At 56.9% G+C, this 16,070-nt stretch overlaps 1 protein-coding gene across 1 annotated transcript in view; it reads left to right on the top strand.

Annotated features, from left to right (window-relative positions):
- Window positions 1-9,585, top strand: part of UMODL1 (uromodulin like 1) — a 51,245-nt gene extending 41,660 nt beyond the window's left edge. Inside the window, exons 17-22 of the mRNA XM_053658050.1 lie at window positions 756-901; window positions 1,394-1,630; window positions 1,920-2,079; window positions 3,884-3,968; window positions 6,396-6,597; window positions 8,445-9,585. Of these exons, the coding sequence (XP_053514025.1) occupies window positions 756-901; window positions 1,394-1,630; window positions 1,920-2,079; window positions 3,884-3,968; window positions 6,396-6,577 (810 nt within the window). The 3' untranslated portion in view covers window positions 6,578-6,597; window positions 8,445-9,585. The remainder of the gene's footprint in view (window positions 1-755; window positions 902-1,393; window positions 1,631-1,919; window positions 2,080-3,883; window positions 3,969-6,395; window positions 6,598-8,444) is intronic.
- Window positions 9,586-16,070: the final 6,485 nt, after the last annotated feature.

Raw genomic sequence — 16,070 nt, 5'->3', positions numbered from 1 at the left:
GTGTAAGGACGGGAGTTTTCACAGACAGGCCTGTCTTCTCCTGGACCCCTTCCCCAGGAAGCACACCGGGGGGTGGCCCATCTGGGGGTCTCCCTGTTGCTGCCTGCCGCGGCCTTCTCTCAGGAAGGCCTGTCTTCTCGGCCTAGTCCGTATGTCTGCAACCTTCTCTCCTTTCTGCTTAACTTCCACGGTCCCAGCAACCAGACCATAATATACCAGCTGACACTGGACGATTTGTCTTGGTGCTCAAAACCGGTTTGCTCCGCACCTTGGTTTAGGGTTTCGCTCCATGAACACCAAGGGGCTTCTCCTGACCCCAGAAGACTCGGGTGCACAGCGTTAGCCCAGGGCTCATGCCCGAGCCCCCCCCCCCGCCCCCGCCTCCAGGTTGCTTCTTCCTTGTCACTTCCGCAGGCTTGAGAATTGAGAGGGAGTGCTGGCTCGCTCCGCCCCCGACTCGGCCAGCCTGGCTCCGGATCCCTCTGGTGAGGGGCTTGCACCCTCGTTTTCAGAAATGCGTGTGGCCCCCCTACCTGGGCTGTCTTGGTTCCTTCCAGGGAAGAAACCGGCACAGAAAACGGACTCCGGTGGCATTAGGACTTCACCCTCTTTTTCACTACTTATGATGGAAAAAAATCATTAGGGTTTTCATGTTTTGGGGGGAAATTTTGCAAAAAGTCCCCTCCCCAGCACCCAGAGCCATGGTCCGCAGCCACGCTGGGGTCCCACTCACACCCTGCTTGGTTTGTGTTCAGAATGTGACGAACACCGTGGTCAGGACCACGCTGAGGAACGACCTGTCCCCCGAGGGCATCATCCACCACCCGAAGGTCCTGAGCCCCATCCACTGCGCCTTCCAGAACGACCTCCTGACCTCGTCGGGCTACACTCCAGAGTGGGGGTGAGTGGAGAGCCCCCTCTCCCACCTCCACAGCTCAGGTGCCCTCCCCTGAGGATCCATCCGAGAGGCTGAATATGCAAACGGACGATGGCCAGGACTCGACTCATGACCGATAGCTCCCCTAATTTTTGTTCCCACTTCTGACTCAGGACCAATCACAGAAAGCCATATGTGTGTTTCCCTAGTCAACCACATGGGACACCCCTCCTCTAGAGAGCCCACCCCCAGCTTCCCCAGGAAGACACTCCCATCAGGGCACCCCTGAGACCCCCTTTTCCACTAGGAAGCTGCCCCTCCCCTCCACCGTCCTTTAAGTGCCTCACAGTGCAGGGGACAGGGGCTGAGCCCCTGCTGCAGCCAGCTGGAGACAAACAGACTTCCTTTGTGCTCACTGGGGTATTCTTTCCTTGTGCACACACTTCCTTGAAAGGGAGGAACAAGAACGAGGGGGGTGATAGGAGGCAGACTCCTGCAAACCGCTCCGTCTTGCAGGGTTTATACCATCATTGAAGACCTCCACGGCGCTGGAAATTTCGTCACGGAAATGCAGTTATTTATCGGAGACTCTCCCATACCGCAGAACTACAGCGTGTCGGCCAGCGACGACATCAAGATCGAAGTGGGGCTTTACAAACAGAAAAGCAATCTCAAGGTGGTCCTGACCGAGTGCTGGGCCACACCGTCCAGCAACGCCCGCGACCCCGTCACGTTCGGGTTCATCAACAACAGGTAGGAGCGTGGGTGGGCCCTGGGCTCCATTGCACCCCCCCCGCCCCACTTGGGGCCTGCTTGGGGCCCTTGGAGATTCCAGACTGGTACAGGTCTGGACCTGCATTTTAGGTGACACCCCACAGGAGACCTTCTCCTCTCAGGAACTGGCAGGCCAACTGTCCTTGCCTCCCACAGAGCTGGGTGGGGACGCTCCATGTGCAGTCAGGTGTACTGTGACTTGATCCTCTGGGAACGAGGACAGGGGGGCCGGTTTATAACTGATGAGCCACCTCCGCTCTCCTCCCAGCTGCCCCATACCCAACACATACACCAATGTGATTGAGAATGGGGATTCCAACAAGGCCCAGTTCAAGCTGAAAATCTTCTCCTTCATCAACAACTCCATAGTCTACCTTCACTGCAAGCTTCGCATCTGCATGGAGACCGCCGGGACCACCTGCAAAATCGTAGGTGCTGGGTGTTCTCAGCCTCTACCTGGGCCCTCTCTTCTCGTCGTTTTGGGGATGCCCGGGGCGTGGGTGACTCTGGGGCCTGGCTTCTGGGGAGAGGTGCTGGGCTCTGCAGACATGGCCCCCAAATGGCAGGAAATGACATCTCAACAGCGGGCGGCCCTTGGGTAGAGGACAGATGGAGATGGAAGGTTCCCTAAGTCCTTCTTGAGGCCACGCCCTTCGCTGACCGTCACATCACAGCTGCCTTGTCACGATGCGATTGTGCTTCTCCCCAAGGCAACTTAGTGTATATTCAGGGTTAAAAATCTATTTTAATTTAGTGCTGTTTTTAGCTACATTGGTGGAACACCACTGAGTCACAGCCGCTGTGATATTTAATCAGGTTTTGTTCTTTCCCTATGTGCGGCATTCCGGCTGAGATTATGAATAATTTTACATTCTCATTTCCTTACACCTGTGAATTCGAAGTGTGCTTTGCGGTCCTGAAATCTGAAAGCTCTTCTTCATGCCAGTGACAAGGATGAGAAGTGACTGTCACATGTTGTCTTTGGCCAAGGACAGTGTAGAGGGCCCTGCTGGCTGTTGGCTCGGCCCCTGTGTGTCCCTCTGTCCTTTGGGGGATAAGCCCGTCTGTTTGTTCCTTCTGAACTCCCGAGGCTTTCCTGGGTTATCCGCCTCTGAGCATCAGTAGGTCACAGATGAGAGAAGCCCAATGACAGTCAGTTTTGCTGATGTCACTTTTGTTCAGTTAATTTTCTGGGAGAAAGGAACACAGACCCCTGGTGGCTGCCAGCTAAGGGCACCTAGGAGCCTCACCTGGTTCCACGGGCCCCTCAGAGACGCTAAGGGCAGTAATAGCCACAGGGACCCTTCGCCTCTGCAGGGGGCTGCCAGTTCCCAGCTCTTTATGTGCCACACACTTCTTTCCAAGTCCCCTTAGGAGGGGTGTTGAAGTGCTTTCCTGTGGCTACTGTGACACTGCACCATGGAAGGAGTTAGCTTCAGCCACAGACACTTGTCGTCTCACCGTCTGGGGGCTGGGAGTCCAAGACCGGGGTGTTGGCCGTGGCAGGTCCTTCTGAGGCTGTGAGGGAGAGTCGCCTCTGGGTCGGTCTCCTGGGCTGGCAGATGCCCCTCTTCTCCCTGGGTCTTCCCAAGTCTTGTCTCCATGCCTGTCTGTGTTCAAGCGTCCCCTCTGTCTGAGGACACAGTCGTATTGGAACAGGGCCCACCCTGGTGAGCTCGCCTTACCTGGAACGTCTGCAAGGACCCTGTCTCCCAGTGAAGCCCCAGGCACCCCTTCTGGGGGTTAGGGCTTTGATGCCGTCTGGGGGACACAGGCAACCCGTGGCGGGTGTGTAGGAAGCGGATGCCATCCCACCACCAAACCTTTCTGTGAGGCAAAGGCATTGCACAGAGCAAGTGGCTGTGCAGCACCACACTGTGGGAAGCGCAGAGGTGACTCTCAGCAAAGCTCCCGCTGCCACGACGGAGCAGAGGGACAAGTGCTGGGAGCTGGAGGCCGCTCAGGGCGCTGCTGCCTCTCTCTGCTCTTGCGCACCTCTTTGTAGCCGGCCCTCCGTCACACTGGGCAGAGCCCACAGTCCAGGTAAGCGGTCCAGGCCTCCGTGTGCCCCCTTCTCCCATCTGAGCTCATTTATCATGATTTCGTGTCTCTGGCAGGAAAAAAAAATCCATGAATCAGAATAGGATCCCAGAGAGTGGGTAAATTCCTCACGAACATTGTTCAACTAATTTGAAGTTTCTCTCCTTCCTTAAAAAACAAAACAAAATACAGAATTGCAATGACTTCCGGTCTCTGAGAAGTGGTGACTCATCCGAAACACACCAGATGTCCTGGGGACCCCTCATCCGCTCTAATGGTGAGTTGGTGACTTGGTTTTGACAGTTAAAGAAAAGGTGTGGCCAATGCCGTTTCACCAGCATGCAGACCAAAAAGCGATCGATCCCTTGGAACATGGAGCTCTTAAGGGTTTCCGGAAAGACTCCTAACAGCAGTAACAATGGCAGCGCACACCCCGGAGAGCCCTGACCCCCAGCGCTGCGTACCTTTTTTGGGTGCAGAATGCACTTCCATGAGGTCGGGTCTCCTCTTGGCAGGTGAAAAGACCAAGGCTTCTGGGAGTCGGGGGGTTAGATAATGTGTGTTTGACCTGGACAGGAGGCAAAGGGTCCTGGCCCTGAATCAGCAGGTAGTGGGTTGTGTCAGGAAGGAGCGCAGGCTCCAGGCAGGTCGGGTTCTGTGTGTGTGCACACACGTGCACACACGCCGTGAATGGGGACGCGGCTGCATTTCAAGCTTGGCCGGATCACAGGACGCAAAGCGAAACTGGTGCTGCTATCCTCTCCCAGTGAGAACCTTCCCTCAGCCGATGATGTTCCCCGTATTTCTGAAACTCGCCACTAGTTTTTCCGGGACATTTCCTTTCTTTGTTATCTATCCCGTGTAAAAAAATAGTTTGGGGAAATTGTGTGCTTTGGGTTAGGAAGACCAAAGCTGCTAGCTGCCCGCCCCATCTCTGTTCTCCTCTTCTAGCATAGTAATGAACCCCCAGTTTTTAGCCGGGAATAAAGAACTATACTTTTTAAGTATATGACCAACCTGGTAGACAGGTGGGGCCCTCTGAGTAAGTTCTGGCCAAAGAAATGCGGGTGGGATTGTCAGCAGCAACTTCCAGGGCTGCCCTCCATGGAAACACCCGCACCCATGCCCCCCGGTCTCCTTTCCCATTTCCCCATCCTGCCGCCCGACCTGACCCAGAGACCGCTGCTGCCAGCCGCCATCCCGGGCCAGGAGGCCTGCAGGGACAGGGGCTGGGAGAGCCAGGGCCCGAGGACACTGCTGAGCAGAAGAGCCAAGCCTGGCCTGGGTTCTGACTTAACCAGTGTTTATGCGAGAAAGTTAGAGATTTCCATGTTCCTCATCACTGCCATTCTGGGGTTTCCTCTTTCTTTGCAGCTGCACCTAGTCCTCCTGGCTTTTCTTTCTCTGCTGTTCTTCCTTCTCACGGGGACGGCCTGGCTTCCTCTCGGTGTTTTCCGGCACAGGAACGCCTGTGTCTGGGGTGCAGGGTCTGAGCCGGGATGTGAATGCTGGTCCGGACTTGGCCAGGGATGCTTGGCGGCTGGTTCTCGTCCAGAGCGTGTGGGAAATGTAACCCATCTCAGGCCCCAGGCCACACCCCAGTGCAGGGCAGGGTCCTTGGAGCTGGGTGCCTGGCCCTGGTATGCACGCTGGACCTCGGGCGGCTGTAGGCCTGTGCCCCAGGACAACAACATGCTCTGCTTACCCTCTACACCTTCTTAAACTGCCCAGGAGAACCGGGCCCTGATATGCAATAGAACAGAGGAGGTCGAATGTCCATTTCTAGGCGCACACCCTCTCTTTATTCACAGACCCTGCGGACGGTGTAAAAACCAGCGTGGAGAAAGCAATGGGCTTGGAGTTGGGAGACCTGAGCCTGTATGTAGGTTCTCATACTTAGGAGCTACGTGGTCTTAGGAAATGTACTGAGTCTGCTGAATTGTATCCATCCACTGATCCATCCATCCATCCATTCATCCACCCACTGTCCTCCCACTCATCTGCTCACCTAGTCATCTGTTCATCCATCCATCCAACATTTCTTCTTACATCCACTCATCCACTCTTCCATCTATACATCCCCCCCCCTTATTCATTATATCCGTAAAGGAAAAGCAGGCAATGCTTTTTTTCTTTAGCACACGGGTGCGCTACAATGTACTTTATTTTCACCCATCCATCCTTTGATGGACACTTGGGTTGTTTCCACCTTTGGCCACTGTGACTAGTGCTGCTATGGACGCAGGTTTATGTGTGTTTGCGTTGTCAGCCTTCGGGGTCCACACTCTCCTGTGTTTCTTTTTTGTCCCTCCCTGGGTCCGTGGCGGCCAGCGCGCCTCTGTGCTGTGGAGTGTGCGCGCCCCATGTGTCTCCGTGTGGATGGTCCCAGCAAGCTGTCCGCTTCCACCCAGAAGGCCTGTGGCTCCCTCCCACGCCAGTGCTTATCCTAAACGCTGGGCAGGCCGACCTGTCCCGGCTGCTGGCCTCTCCTTGCTTTGGGACACCGTCCTCGTCACCTTCGGGGACCCACAGGGACACGGGCACACACCTCACTGCAACGGTGCTTCCAATGAGTCACTGTCCAAGGAGAGCCGCCCCCTGCCTCGGGCAGCGCGCTCTACCCAGGCTCAGTCCTGCGCCCTGCGTTCCACACGCAACTCGCCCCGGGCAGACCTCTTACCTACGCCTGTCCCGCCCCCTGCAGGCGAGTCTCCGGGTGTGCATCCGGGCCTGAGACCCAGCTACATCGTCCTCATTGTGGTGGCCGTCTTTGCCGTGGTGACTGGGGCAGCTGCCCTTCTCATCCTGCGCTACCAGAGAATGACGGGGAAGTACACCTTCAAAAGCCGGCCGGACAACTTCAGCTACCAGGTGTTCCAGGACTAGGCGGCCCGGCTGCCCGGAAGGTGGGTGAGGAGCTGTCACGAGGCGCGTCTGGCGCGCATGCGTGTCCTGCCTCCGCCTCCTGTGGGGACTGCCTAGTGTGTCTCGGTGGCTTTGACAAAAGGTAGATTTCTGGCTGCCAGCGTTTAGTGCCCTTGATTTGTAGTGAGAAATGTATATTTGGTCTTTGTTCACTGTTCCTACACAGAGCTCCCGAAACGCTGGGGTTTCCTGAGTGATGGGAACGAGAAAGGTGTCTTCTGTTACGTTATGAAGCAGCCTCTGCTAGGCTCCCAAAGATGGGGCTGGTTGCTAGGAGAACCGACCTTGTGATTGGAGGGTTGGCCATGTCGGTCCCACCCCCTGACCTATGGAGCTGGGTGGAGGGCCTGGAAGTCGAACCAATCACCAACAGCCAATGATTTAATACAACAAACCCTGGAGTAAAGCCACCGTAAAAAACAGAATGACACGTTCTGGGAGCAGTTCTCTAAGATGTCCACAAGGTGGGGCACCAGGCGTCAGAGGCAGGAGGAAAGAGCCTTCCGGGGGGGGTCTCTGAAGCCTTCTGCTAGTTGGGGTCCTCTGCCCCTCCCCCCGCGAGACCCAAAGAAGGGCATAGGCAGCAGCACATTTCTAGTTCACCTTGACACCCTCACCGTAAAATCTGGCCTGCCTCGGTGTGGGGTCTTCGTCCCTGCTTGGGGGCCCACGACCCTTCCGCCTACTGACCCTGCTCCATCTTGTCCCCGTCAGGGATACTGATGTGCACACAGGCCCCACAGTGACTGGTCACTGCTCCCCATTTCCTCAGGGGGGCTGAAGCTTCCTCGGTCAAGGACACCTTGCCCATGTTGGCTCCTTATTCTCTTGAGGCTCAGCAAAGTGCGATAGATACCGGTTGCACCCTCGAAATGAGGAAACCGGTCCTGAAGTGTTCAAGTGCCTCCCCCAAGGTCACACCGCGGGGCCGAGTCACAGCACCCATCTCCACAAGCTCACGCCCTTGCCCGGGTCACCTCACCTGGCCCAGAGGTGAAGGAGCTGTTCAGGGAGCTGGTTCTGCGGGCCCAGGAGAGACAGCGCCTCTGATTTGTCCTGGCCCTTTGCTGGGAGGACGCCTGGCAGCTAGGGACCCCCCATCTGGGGTCTCAGGGACCCTCCCTGCCCAGATGGAAGGGCTAGGCCAGGGCCAGCACCCCAGGCCAGCCGATTCCTTGTAGAGACGGACAGGAATTTCCATGGATTTTACCCAATATTTGAAATGGGAATCCCAGCAACAGTGCTTGCCCTGACCGCCCCAGGCCATCTGGGGCGTCGGCCTTGAGGCCGCGCTGCTGCCGTCCTGGAACTGGAGACTCCAGATGGCCATCGCTCCCTCTTCTTTTGTTGTTCTCCCGGCTTCCATCTCCCACAGCGGAAACGTCTAGAACTAGGTTTCAGGTTCCTGCCAAACTCTGCTCTTTGAAGCACGTTAAACAACCCTCCCTCCCCCCTCACCAGGCGGGTGCTCCGCTTAGGAGATCTGCATCCACAGGGCGGGGTGGGGGTCTCCACAAATGACACAAAAACACAGTCCCCGAGGATGTGTGTGTCCGGCTCAGGTGTGAGCACCAGGCACATTTGACCCTGACTGGGGGGCGCGTCGCTCCCCAGAGGCCAGACCCCAGGCACCGCAGTTCTGCTTCCTCTGCGTCTCCTGGAGTCACGGCCCTGTTCCTGGAGCGCCGCCTATCTGGCCAGCACAGAAGTCACGTCCTCATCCAAGGTCCCTGCCACAGCCTCCGCCGCCCGCACTCCAGGGGTTTTCCTATGTGAGCCTCTCCTTTCCTGCCTGCAAACTGACCCAGTGACCCCCTTTCCTGCGCAGGTAGCCCTGACTCAAGCTCGGTTCCTCATTCATCAAGCGCTGACTGAAGCCTGATCTGCCCCACATCCAGGCCTCGGGTGAGCCCCAGAGACCATGAAAACGTCACTCTGCCTGCTCCCAGGTGCCCGGCGACTCTGGAGGTCCAGACAAGCAGGAGCTGCTGGAGAAGTGGGCCGGGTGTTGGGGGCACCTGGAGGTGTGGACACAGGGATCTTCAGCCTGGGCGTGGACACAGCTCGACCGTCACCCAGGTCACCTCCACAGCCCCAGAGCTCCCAGGCCCTATACCACCGAGTCTGGTCCAAATGGCCCTTCCTGGCTTCGCTCACCATTGCCGTCCGTCTGTCCGTCCACTTATCCATCCATCCATCCATCCATCCATCATCCATGTCCAGCCAGCCTGCCATTCAGCATGCTTTGTCAAATACATAATAGTCTTAGTTTTCGAAGATATATCTCACGGTGCACTTGAAGTTCTTTTAACACTATGTCAATAACAAGTGTATTGTTGATGGTATGTTTGGCAGCTGTGTAGACTCTTTAACTTTTCTCCTGCTTCAGCAGGTTATTATTGTTACTCCCACAGCAGTGACTCAAAGGTACCCTCTTGATATGAACATCTTCATGAGTAGGAACAACACGCCATGTATCGTTCTGTTACCCTTCTCCAGACATCTCGCGGCCGTCTCACACACCCTCCGCCACACGGGAGGTACTGTGTAACCGCACACAGTGGGTGCCCCAGGACACAGTGGGCGACGTGTTTCCTTAGGGTCACACAACGAATTACTGAGGCAGTGGGCCTAGAACCTAAATATGTTAGTTTAGTGTTTTCTTCACTAGACCATGCTACCCGATGATGCTTTTCACTGCATTTAAAACAAATGCAATTGTATTTGGTAGTTAACACCTGAAAGTATGTTTTTCCTTGATGACCTTAGAAGTATAGCATACTCTTTAGTTTTTAATATATGAGATTAATTATGTTGAATATAATGGACTACCACGAACACAGACATTTGGGGGAAGTGAGGTGTTTGATTTATTGGATGTTCTCAGAACAGTCAGTAAAGAACTGCAGTGTGCGACCTTGTGGATAACTGACGTTGAACGAGAAGAATAAATTGCATACGGCATTGAACTGTGGCTGTGCTGGCAGCTCTGTTGGGCTCAGGCGCTCGGGTAGCACCCGCTGAGGGCGCCATGCGGGGCCATCGGGTCTGGGGAGACCAGCCGGCGTCTCTGGCTCTTCCCAAGCTGTGTCCATTTGTTCTGACACCCGCCCAGTAGCTAGGACTCGTCTTTACTGAAGAAGAGACAAAAAACAGGCATGGACCCAGGCACACGCCCAAGGCTGAGTGGGTTTGGGTTCTACAGCCAATGTGCATCTTAAAACTCCATCTTTAAAACTTCATCTACAGCTTTTATCCCATCTCAAGGAGTGTGGTACCTTTATTTACTTGTGGTTTGCATAATAATGAAAATTTGGTCTTCTTTCTCCTTCCCTCACCTGCTGGCTGCAGCCCCTTCTTTGGCAGCCATTTCCTGAGCACAGGCCACTCTCCAGGTCTTGGACTCAGAGCTGCTGGTAAGATTGTGAGGGAGCAACTGAGTCCTGCCCTCAGCACAGTCTTGTTGGGGGAGAGACACTCAGACCGGTGGATGATGACAGCCAGGACGAGTGCTGAGAGGGACAAATGCAGTGTGCTGTGAGGAGCTGCTGTCCTGGTCCATCCACCCACTCGGCCAACCGTTCACCACTCTCCTCCCCACCCCGCCCTCTGCCCACCCCGCACGCATCTGCCCAACCGTCCATCCACCACCCCTCCATCCGTCCACCTACCCTCTCACTCATCCGTCCATCCATGCGCTCATGCCCTCATCTAACGAACAAACGTTCACCGAGCTCCAGTTCTTACACTGACATTAGGAAGACGAAAGCAATGTGGCAAAGCCCTTGCCCTTATAGATCCAAAGTCCACCTGCAGAGAAGTCCCTGTGACAGACAGGGAGGCAGAAGGGGAGGAGAGACACAGATTAGGGCGCATGCGCGCCCCTGCTGGTAACACTTCTCTGGGAGGCCCTAGTGCTGCCGTGTAGGAACACGCTCAGTCTGCACGTTGCTTGCAGGTGGAGCCCCCTAACCCTAGACTTGTCCCGCTGGCATGGCTCAAGAAACTAAATGCAAAGCCTGCTGACAGAGGAGGGGGAAGGGAGGTGTCCGGAGTGGCCTGGACGTGGGTAGAGGTGGGGCAGTGTTCCTGCTCTTCAACGCGGCTGTCACCCTAGCACTGTGCAGGGCACCACTGTAAGACCGCCCTGGGAGTCTTGGAAGACTCATTCACAGGCCGAGAGGGTTCTGGGCCGTCCTGCTCGTGCCTGGGAGGGGATTTTGTAGGAGCTGTGCATGTACTTTGCAGCTATGATCTTACTCCTCATCACAAGCCTTCATGTGTAATTATTCTCACTGCACAGTCGAATGGAGCCATGCAGCTTTCCCAGTGTCAGTGAGTAAGTGGAGGAGCCAGAATGAAAGCTGAGCCTGTCTGGCTGCAAAGCCTGTGGTCCCGCTCAGCCACCTGCCACAGGCCGTGACAAAACAATGAACATGGCCAAGAACATTCCCCCCTCGCACATCTAATTGTTGCAACAATCTTCACAGTGAGAAGTTGCTGATCCCATTTTACAGGCAAGCAAACTGAGGCCAGAGGTTGAAAGGACTGGTCCAAGCAGCTCAGAATGGAAAACTCAGAACTCCTCCCTCCCGATTTGGACTCTTCTTGCTCCTCCTAAGAAGCCCTCCTTGTTCGACAGGCGAGGAATGGAAGGGAGGGCTTTTGAGCACCTTAGAGCTCAGACTACCTCTGAGACATGGAGAGATAGTCCGGTGCTCCCCAAGGCAGATGGCCTCAGGTGGCTGAGTTTCTGTGTCCGAAGTACTTGTCACATTCCAACACCTGGTTCCTCTCTGCCCAGGAACCCAGGCTGCACTACCTGATTCTGACCACTAGATGGAGGGGCAGACCAGGGCAGGAGGTCCCTCTGTTTCCACACCCTCCATAGCCATGTTTCTTTTATTTTCTTTTGCTCAATTTGACCTCTTGTAAGCAAACAAAGGGGACTTTGAAGTTATTCCACAGGGCTTTAGGGGCCCTGGGTACCCTGGAAGCAGCTCAGACAACGACGCTGGTGGTTGGTTCAAGGTGATCAGGCCCGGCATTTTCAGAACAAGGCGCTATTGGTTGCTCTGGCCAGTGCGACCAGCTGCAGGCAAAGCCAGCACGGGCTCTGCTTTCCCACGTTGTCTTCCCACCATGGGGGGCAGGGAGTTGGCTCCTTCCCCTCCCTCTCTGTGTCTGGGAGGAAAAGGGCAGCCTCACCAGGAAACAGGGTCTGTGTGCAGTGGGACCCCTAAGACTGGGTGGGTGTGGCAGTTTCCCTGAGTAAGGACCCCGGGAGGGGACAGCGGTGGCTGCTTGCAGCAGGGTCCTCAGGTTGGAGAGACTGGGCAAGGACATGAGGAGGTCGCGTCTGTGTCCGAGTGGAGGTGCTTCAGGCTGGGCCCCAACTTTGACACTGCAGGGGGAGTGAGTGCTGGGAATCAGGGTTGAGCAGGGCGGGGGGCTGCAGGGCATGGAGGGAAGCCATGGTCTGCCGCCGGGTGCCCTCCCCCACACTCAGGACGTGGAAACTTGGTTCAGTGGGAAGGGCCATTCTCATCATCAGGGACTACGGATCTCACTTGGGAGGCCCCGGACGCCCAAGTCATTCCGACGGCGATAGATTGACATTAAGGACTTCGTTCGGGGGCTCCTTAAACCGCAGAATATTTGGAGTTTGCACCCCACAATGTAGCATGTGACCCTGGGAGGCAGGGTGGTGTGGAGGTTAAAGGCACCGTCTCTTGCACATGGGACACCAATCTCCCTGAGCCTCAGTTTCCCTGCCCACGAAGTAGAAATGGCGCTTGCATGGACTGTGGGACTTTGGGCTGCAAGTAATGGCAACATCCACTCCTGCAGGCTGTGACGCAAGATGAAGAAAAGTTTGGGTCTCTTGTAAATGAAAAGCCCCAGGCAGGGTGGGCTTTTGGCGAGGTTGGATCCTGCTGCTCTCAAGGGCCCTGGTTGTATCCATCTTTTGCTCTCCTATAGTGTCAGCTTCAACCAAAAGGTCCCTTGCAGCCCCCAAATAGCTGTCACCTGTACTAAATGCTCCTTCATTCATGTCTAGAAGGAGAAAGACAGTGTCTCCCCTCACTCTTGATCAAAGGGGCTGTGATTGTCTCCCGACTGAAGCATCCTGGGTCATGTCCCCAGTTCTGAGCCTGTCACTGGGGCCAGGAGGGTGTCCTGTGCTGGCTGACTGCTGGGATCCGGGCTGAAGCCCAGCCTGGAGCCACTTCCTCGTGGGTGGGGGGCGGGGAGAGGAAGCATCACGCCTGTCGGTTCCAGCCACTTGGAGGCCACAGGAAACAAATACTCTCAGGAAAGAGAAGGCTCCGCGTTTCTGGCTCACACTGCCCAGGCCGGCACCTGAGCAGAGGGGACAGGACTCGAGTTTGAACGAGTCTGCATCAATGTCCCCTCTCTTCTCCCTCTGGGCTGGCCAGGGTCCAGACTCTGTGGGCTTCATTCCCCCGGATTTTCTCTGGGAACTGGGGGAATAATAGAACCTCGGCAGACAACCCCTGGAGAAGACTCGTAGTGGGCAAGTGATGTCTTCTCACTGCATTGTTTGTGCTTCCATCCCACTCAGCAGTCATTTGCAGGGACAAGGGGGGCCCGGCCGTGGTTGCTGGGTGTGTGTGAGGGGCTCTCTCTGGGGGAGCCTGGGTCAGCTACAGGAGTTCTCCTTTGAGATTGGCTTTTGACGGCTAAACTGAGGAAGTTACCCACGGTAACTGAGCAGTTACCCACGCTTTCAGGTCAGGCTCCGAGGCTCGTCCTCCGAGTCAGGTGATGAAGGCGCTTGTACACTGCTCACTGGGAGCCCCCAAGGGCTGGGGGCCCAACACATGTCACCCACTTCTTGGTGCCACCGTCTTGGGAGGCAAGGCTGTAGGAAGGGCACAGTGGCCCTGAGACATAGGACCTTCCTCCCATGATGCAGGAAGTGCAGGCGCTGGACCCGGGAGAGCCCGGGGCTTCCTCACTGTTCCCCAAATTGTGGGCTGCAGAACCCCAGCCCTCCAGGTGTGCCTGGGTGTTCAGGAAGAAGGGGGTCTGTGTACGAACAACGTGAGAAAAGCAGCAAAACAAGGCTCACAGATGGGCTGTCACAGGAGCTCCCTGCTACTTCCCCGGGCAGTGGCCTGGCCCCCACCGCAGGCCTAGCCACGGAGCGGGCTTGACCTGTACTTTCCATCTCTGGGAACGGAAGTTTCGATGACTCGGGTGACAGTGGGGAACAGTAATGACGTGACACCAGGCGAGCGTGGTACTCGGCCACCCCAGTGGAGCTGAGTAAAGGTGAGCCTCTTGCTGCCCTCACCCTGGACCTGTTCCCCAGGGTGGAGGGGGTGGCGGTCAGCGCCTGGCCTGACCCCTCAGGGGTTGGGATGGAACCCTCCTGGCAGCAACCCCTGGTCTCTCTTGGTGGCTGTCAGAGGCCACCCCTCCTGGGATTTGGGCGCCGGGGGCCTCCAGTCACCCAACCACAGTGGGGAGCCCTGGTCAGGGAGGAGGGGGGCCGAGGAAGGAAGGGGGGAACCTCGCTGCTCATGCCCTCTATGGAGTCAAGTCACTGTGGTGGCCGACCTCTGGCTCCTGCCATCTCCCCTCAACACCTACCTCCATGCTCTGGAGCCTCTTGTCACCCCCCGGACTGGGCAGAGGGCCCGCCTGTCCTCTGGGAAGGAACCGGCTCACCCAGCACCCATGACTGAGGCCCTCGCTGCGGGCAGGACGGCCTCTTGCCCAAGGTGGGGTCTTCCTGCTTCTCTCTCCTCACTGGAGTGGGGCACAGCAGTCTAGATAGCGTCCTGCGGGGGGTGGGCTTCCCCACCCACGTCGGAGTCCAGTCCCCAATGCGAGCCGTCTCCTCAGAGGCCTGGCCCACCCACGACAGGAAGGCAGGAGCAGCGGACACCCCCTCCTCTCCCTTTCCCAGGAAGGCCCGTGGGATTCTTCACTCACAGGGCTGGCCCCGTGCTCCCCGCCGAGGTCGGCTCCCCACATCCCTCCAGGGCCCGGCCCTCCTCGAAGCCTGCTCCCATGGAAGCTGATCCTTCTGTCCCCTCCTCCCAGAGGGGTGGCAGGACAGGGTGGGGGGTCTCCTGGGTGGCCCAGGTGCCCAGACGGCCTGGTTTTCAGACCCGCACTGAGCTCTCACCCACTTCCCACGCCACGTCCCGAGGGAGGCGGGTGCTGGGTGAGGGATGACGGCCAGGCCTCCTGACCAGTGGGGTGCTCTCTGCCAGGTGTCTCCCTCACCCAAGGGCCTGCGGCGTCACCCAGGTCACTCCTGTGGGAGAAAGGGAATGAGATAGAGGCTGGGGAGAAGGCAGCCTCAGGTTCAAGGTCGCTGCCCTGGGTTTGTGCATCGTCCACTCTGGCCCTGGCCTCCTCAGTCTTCAGCTCCTGGGGCTTCCTGGCTCTGCACCTGAAGCCGGGGACACGGCCTGGAGGACCTGAGTTCTCGAGAAGGGACGTCCTGGTAGCTGGGAGGCCGGCCCCTGCCCACCTCTAGTTCCGATTCCCTGACAGAGCAGGGGAGTCACCCTGAGACCCAGGCAGACCTGGGCTGAGGGACAGGGTCTCAGCTGGGGTCTCCTCGGCCGCAGCCAAGTGAGGCGCCCTGGTGGGAGTGTACAGTCGGGGAGAGCTTTCCTCCGTCCTCCAGGCTGCATCGCGTCTCACACATCTCTCCAGGTGTTTATAAATACTGCTTCTAGAGTGGCCGAATTGCTGCCAGCTCTGCACAACAAACAGGCAAGTAACCATGGTGACATAGGCATTTCAGCACTGGGCAGAAACAGCCCCAGGCAGGCCGGGTTTAAAGCATTTACCCAGGGCTGGCTGCAAGGTGACAAACCAGATCGAAACCCTCTGTCTCTGGTGAGCTGTACCGCTCATCTCTCTGCAAGTGCCCGTCCCCATTTCAGGATCTCCGAGGCCCAACAAGGAGTCGTGGTCAGTGGCACCCAGGCCGGGTTCCGAGGCCACGTTCAGCTCCCCCATCTGGGACCACGCCCATCAGCTGGGCTTCCTTTCCCACAGCCCAGACCCCCCATTGGGATTTCTTTGTCACCAAGTTGGTGCCCAAGTAGTGCAAAATTCACCAGCTAACTCTATCCCTCTCTCTGCGGATTTTGCAATTTAAAAAAAAAGAGAGAGAGGAACATAAGCACAAACCCCCAAGAAACTCAGAGTGAGAGAAAATTAGCATGCAGAACTTCCAGTGAAACATTACCCGCAATTCCCTGACACGTGCCTCGCCACCCACTTTGGAGCTGCGTTGACACCTGTAAGGTTATGACTAGACTCCAGCCGTGCCCCCGAGAGGTCGGGCAAGAGGGGAGCGGGAGGGCGTCTCCACAGAGAGACTCTGAGTTTGGGGGCCACAGCGATGCTAAGACGGTCCAGGTCCTCTACTCCTGGGCACAGGAGACCAATGCAGGGATGT

Source organism: Artibeus jamaicensis, unplaced genomic scaffold, assembly GCF_021234435.1.
Source record: "Artibeus jamaicensis isolate MK-2021 breed Jamaican fruit bat unplaced genomic scaffold, CSHL_Jam_final scaffold_474, whole genome shotgun sequence".
NCBI classification, from domain to species: Eukaryota; Metazoa; Chordata; class Mammalia; order Chiroptera; family Phyllostomidae; genus Artibeus; species Artibeus jamaicensis.
The sequence above is the reverse complement of the archived record's forward strand: the minus strand, read 5'-3'. Positions and strand labels throughout refer to the sequence as shown.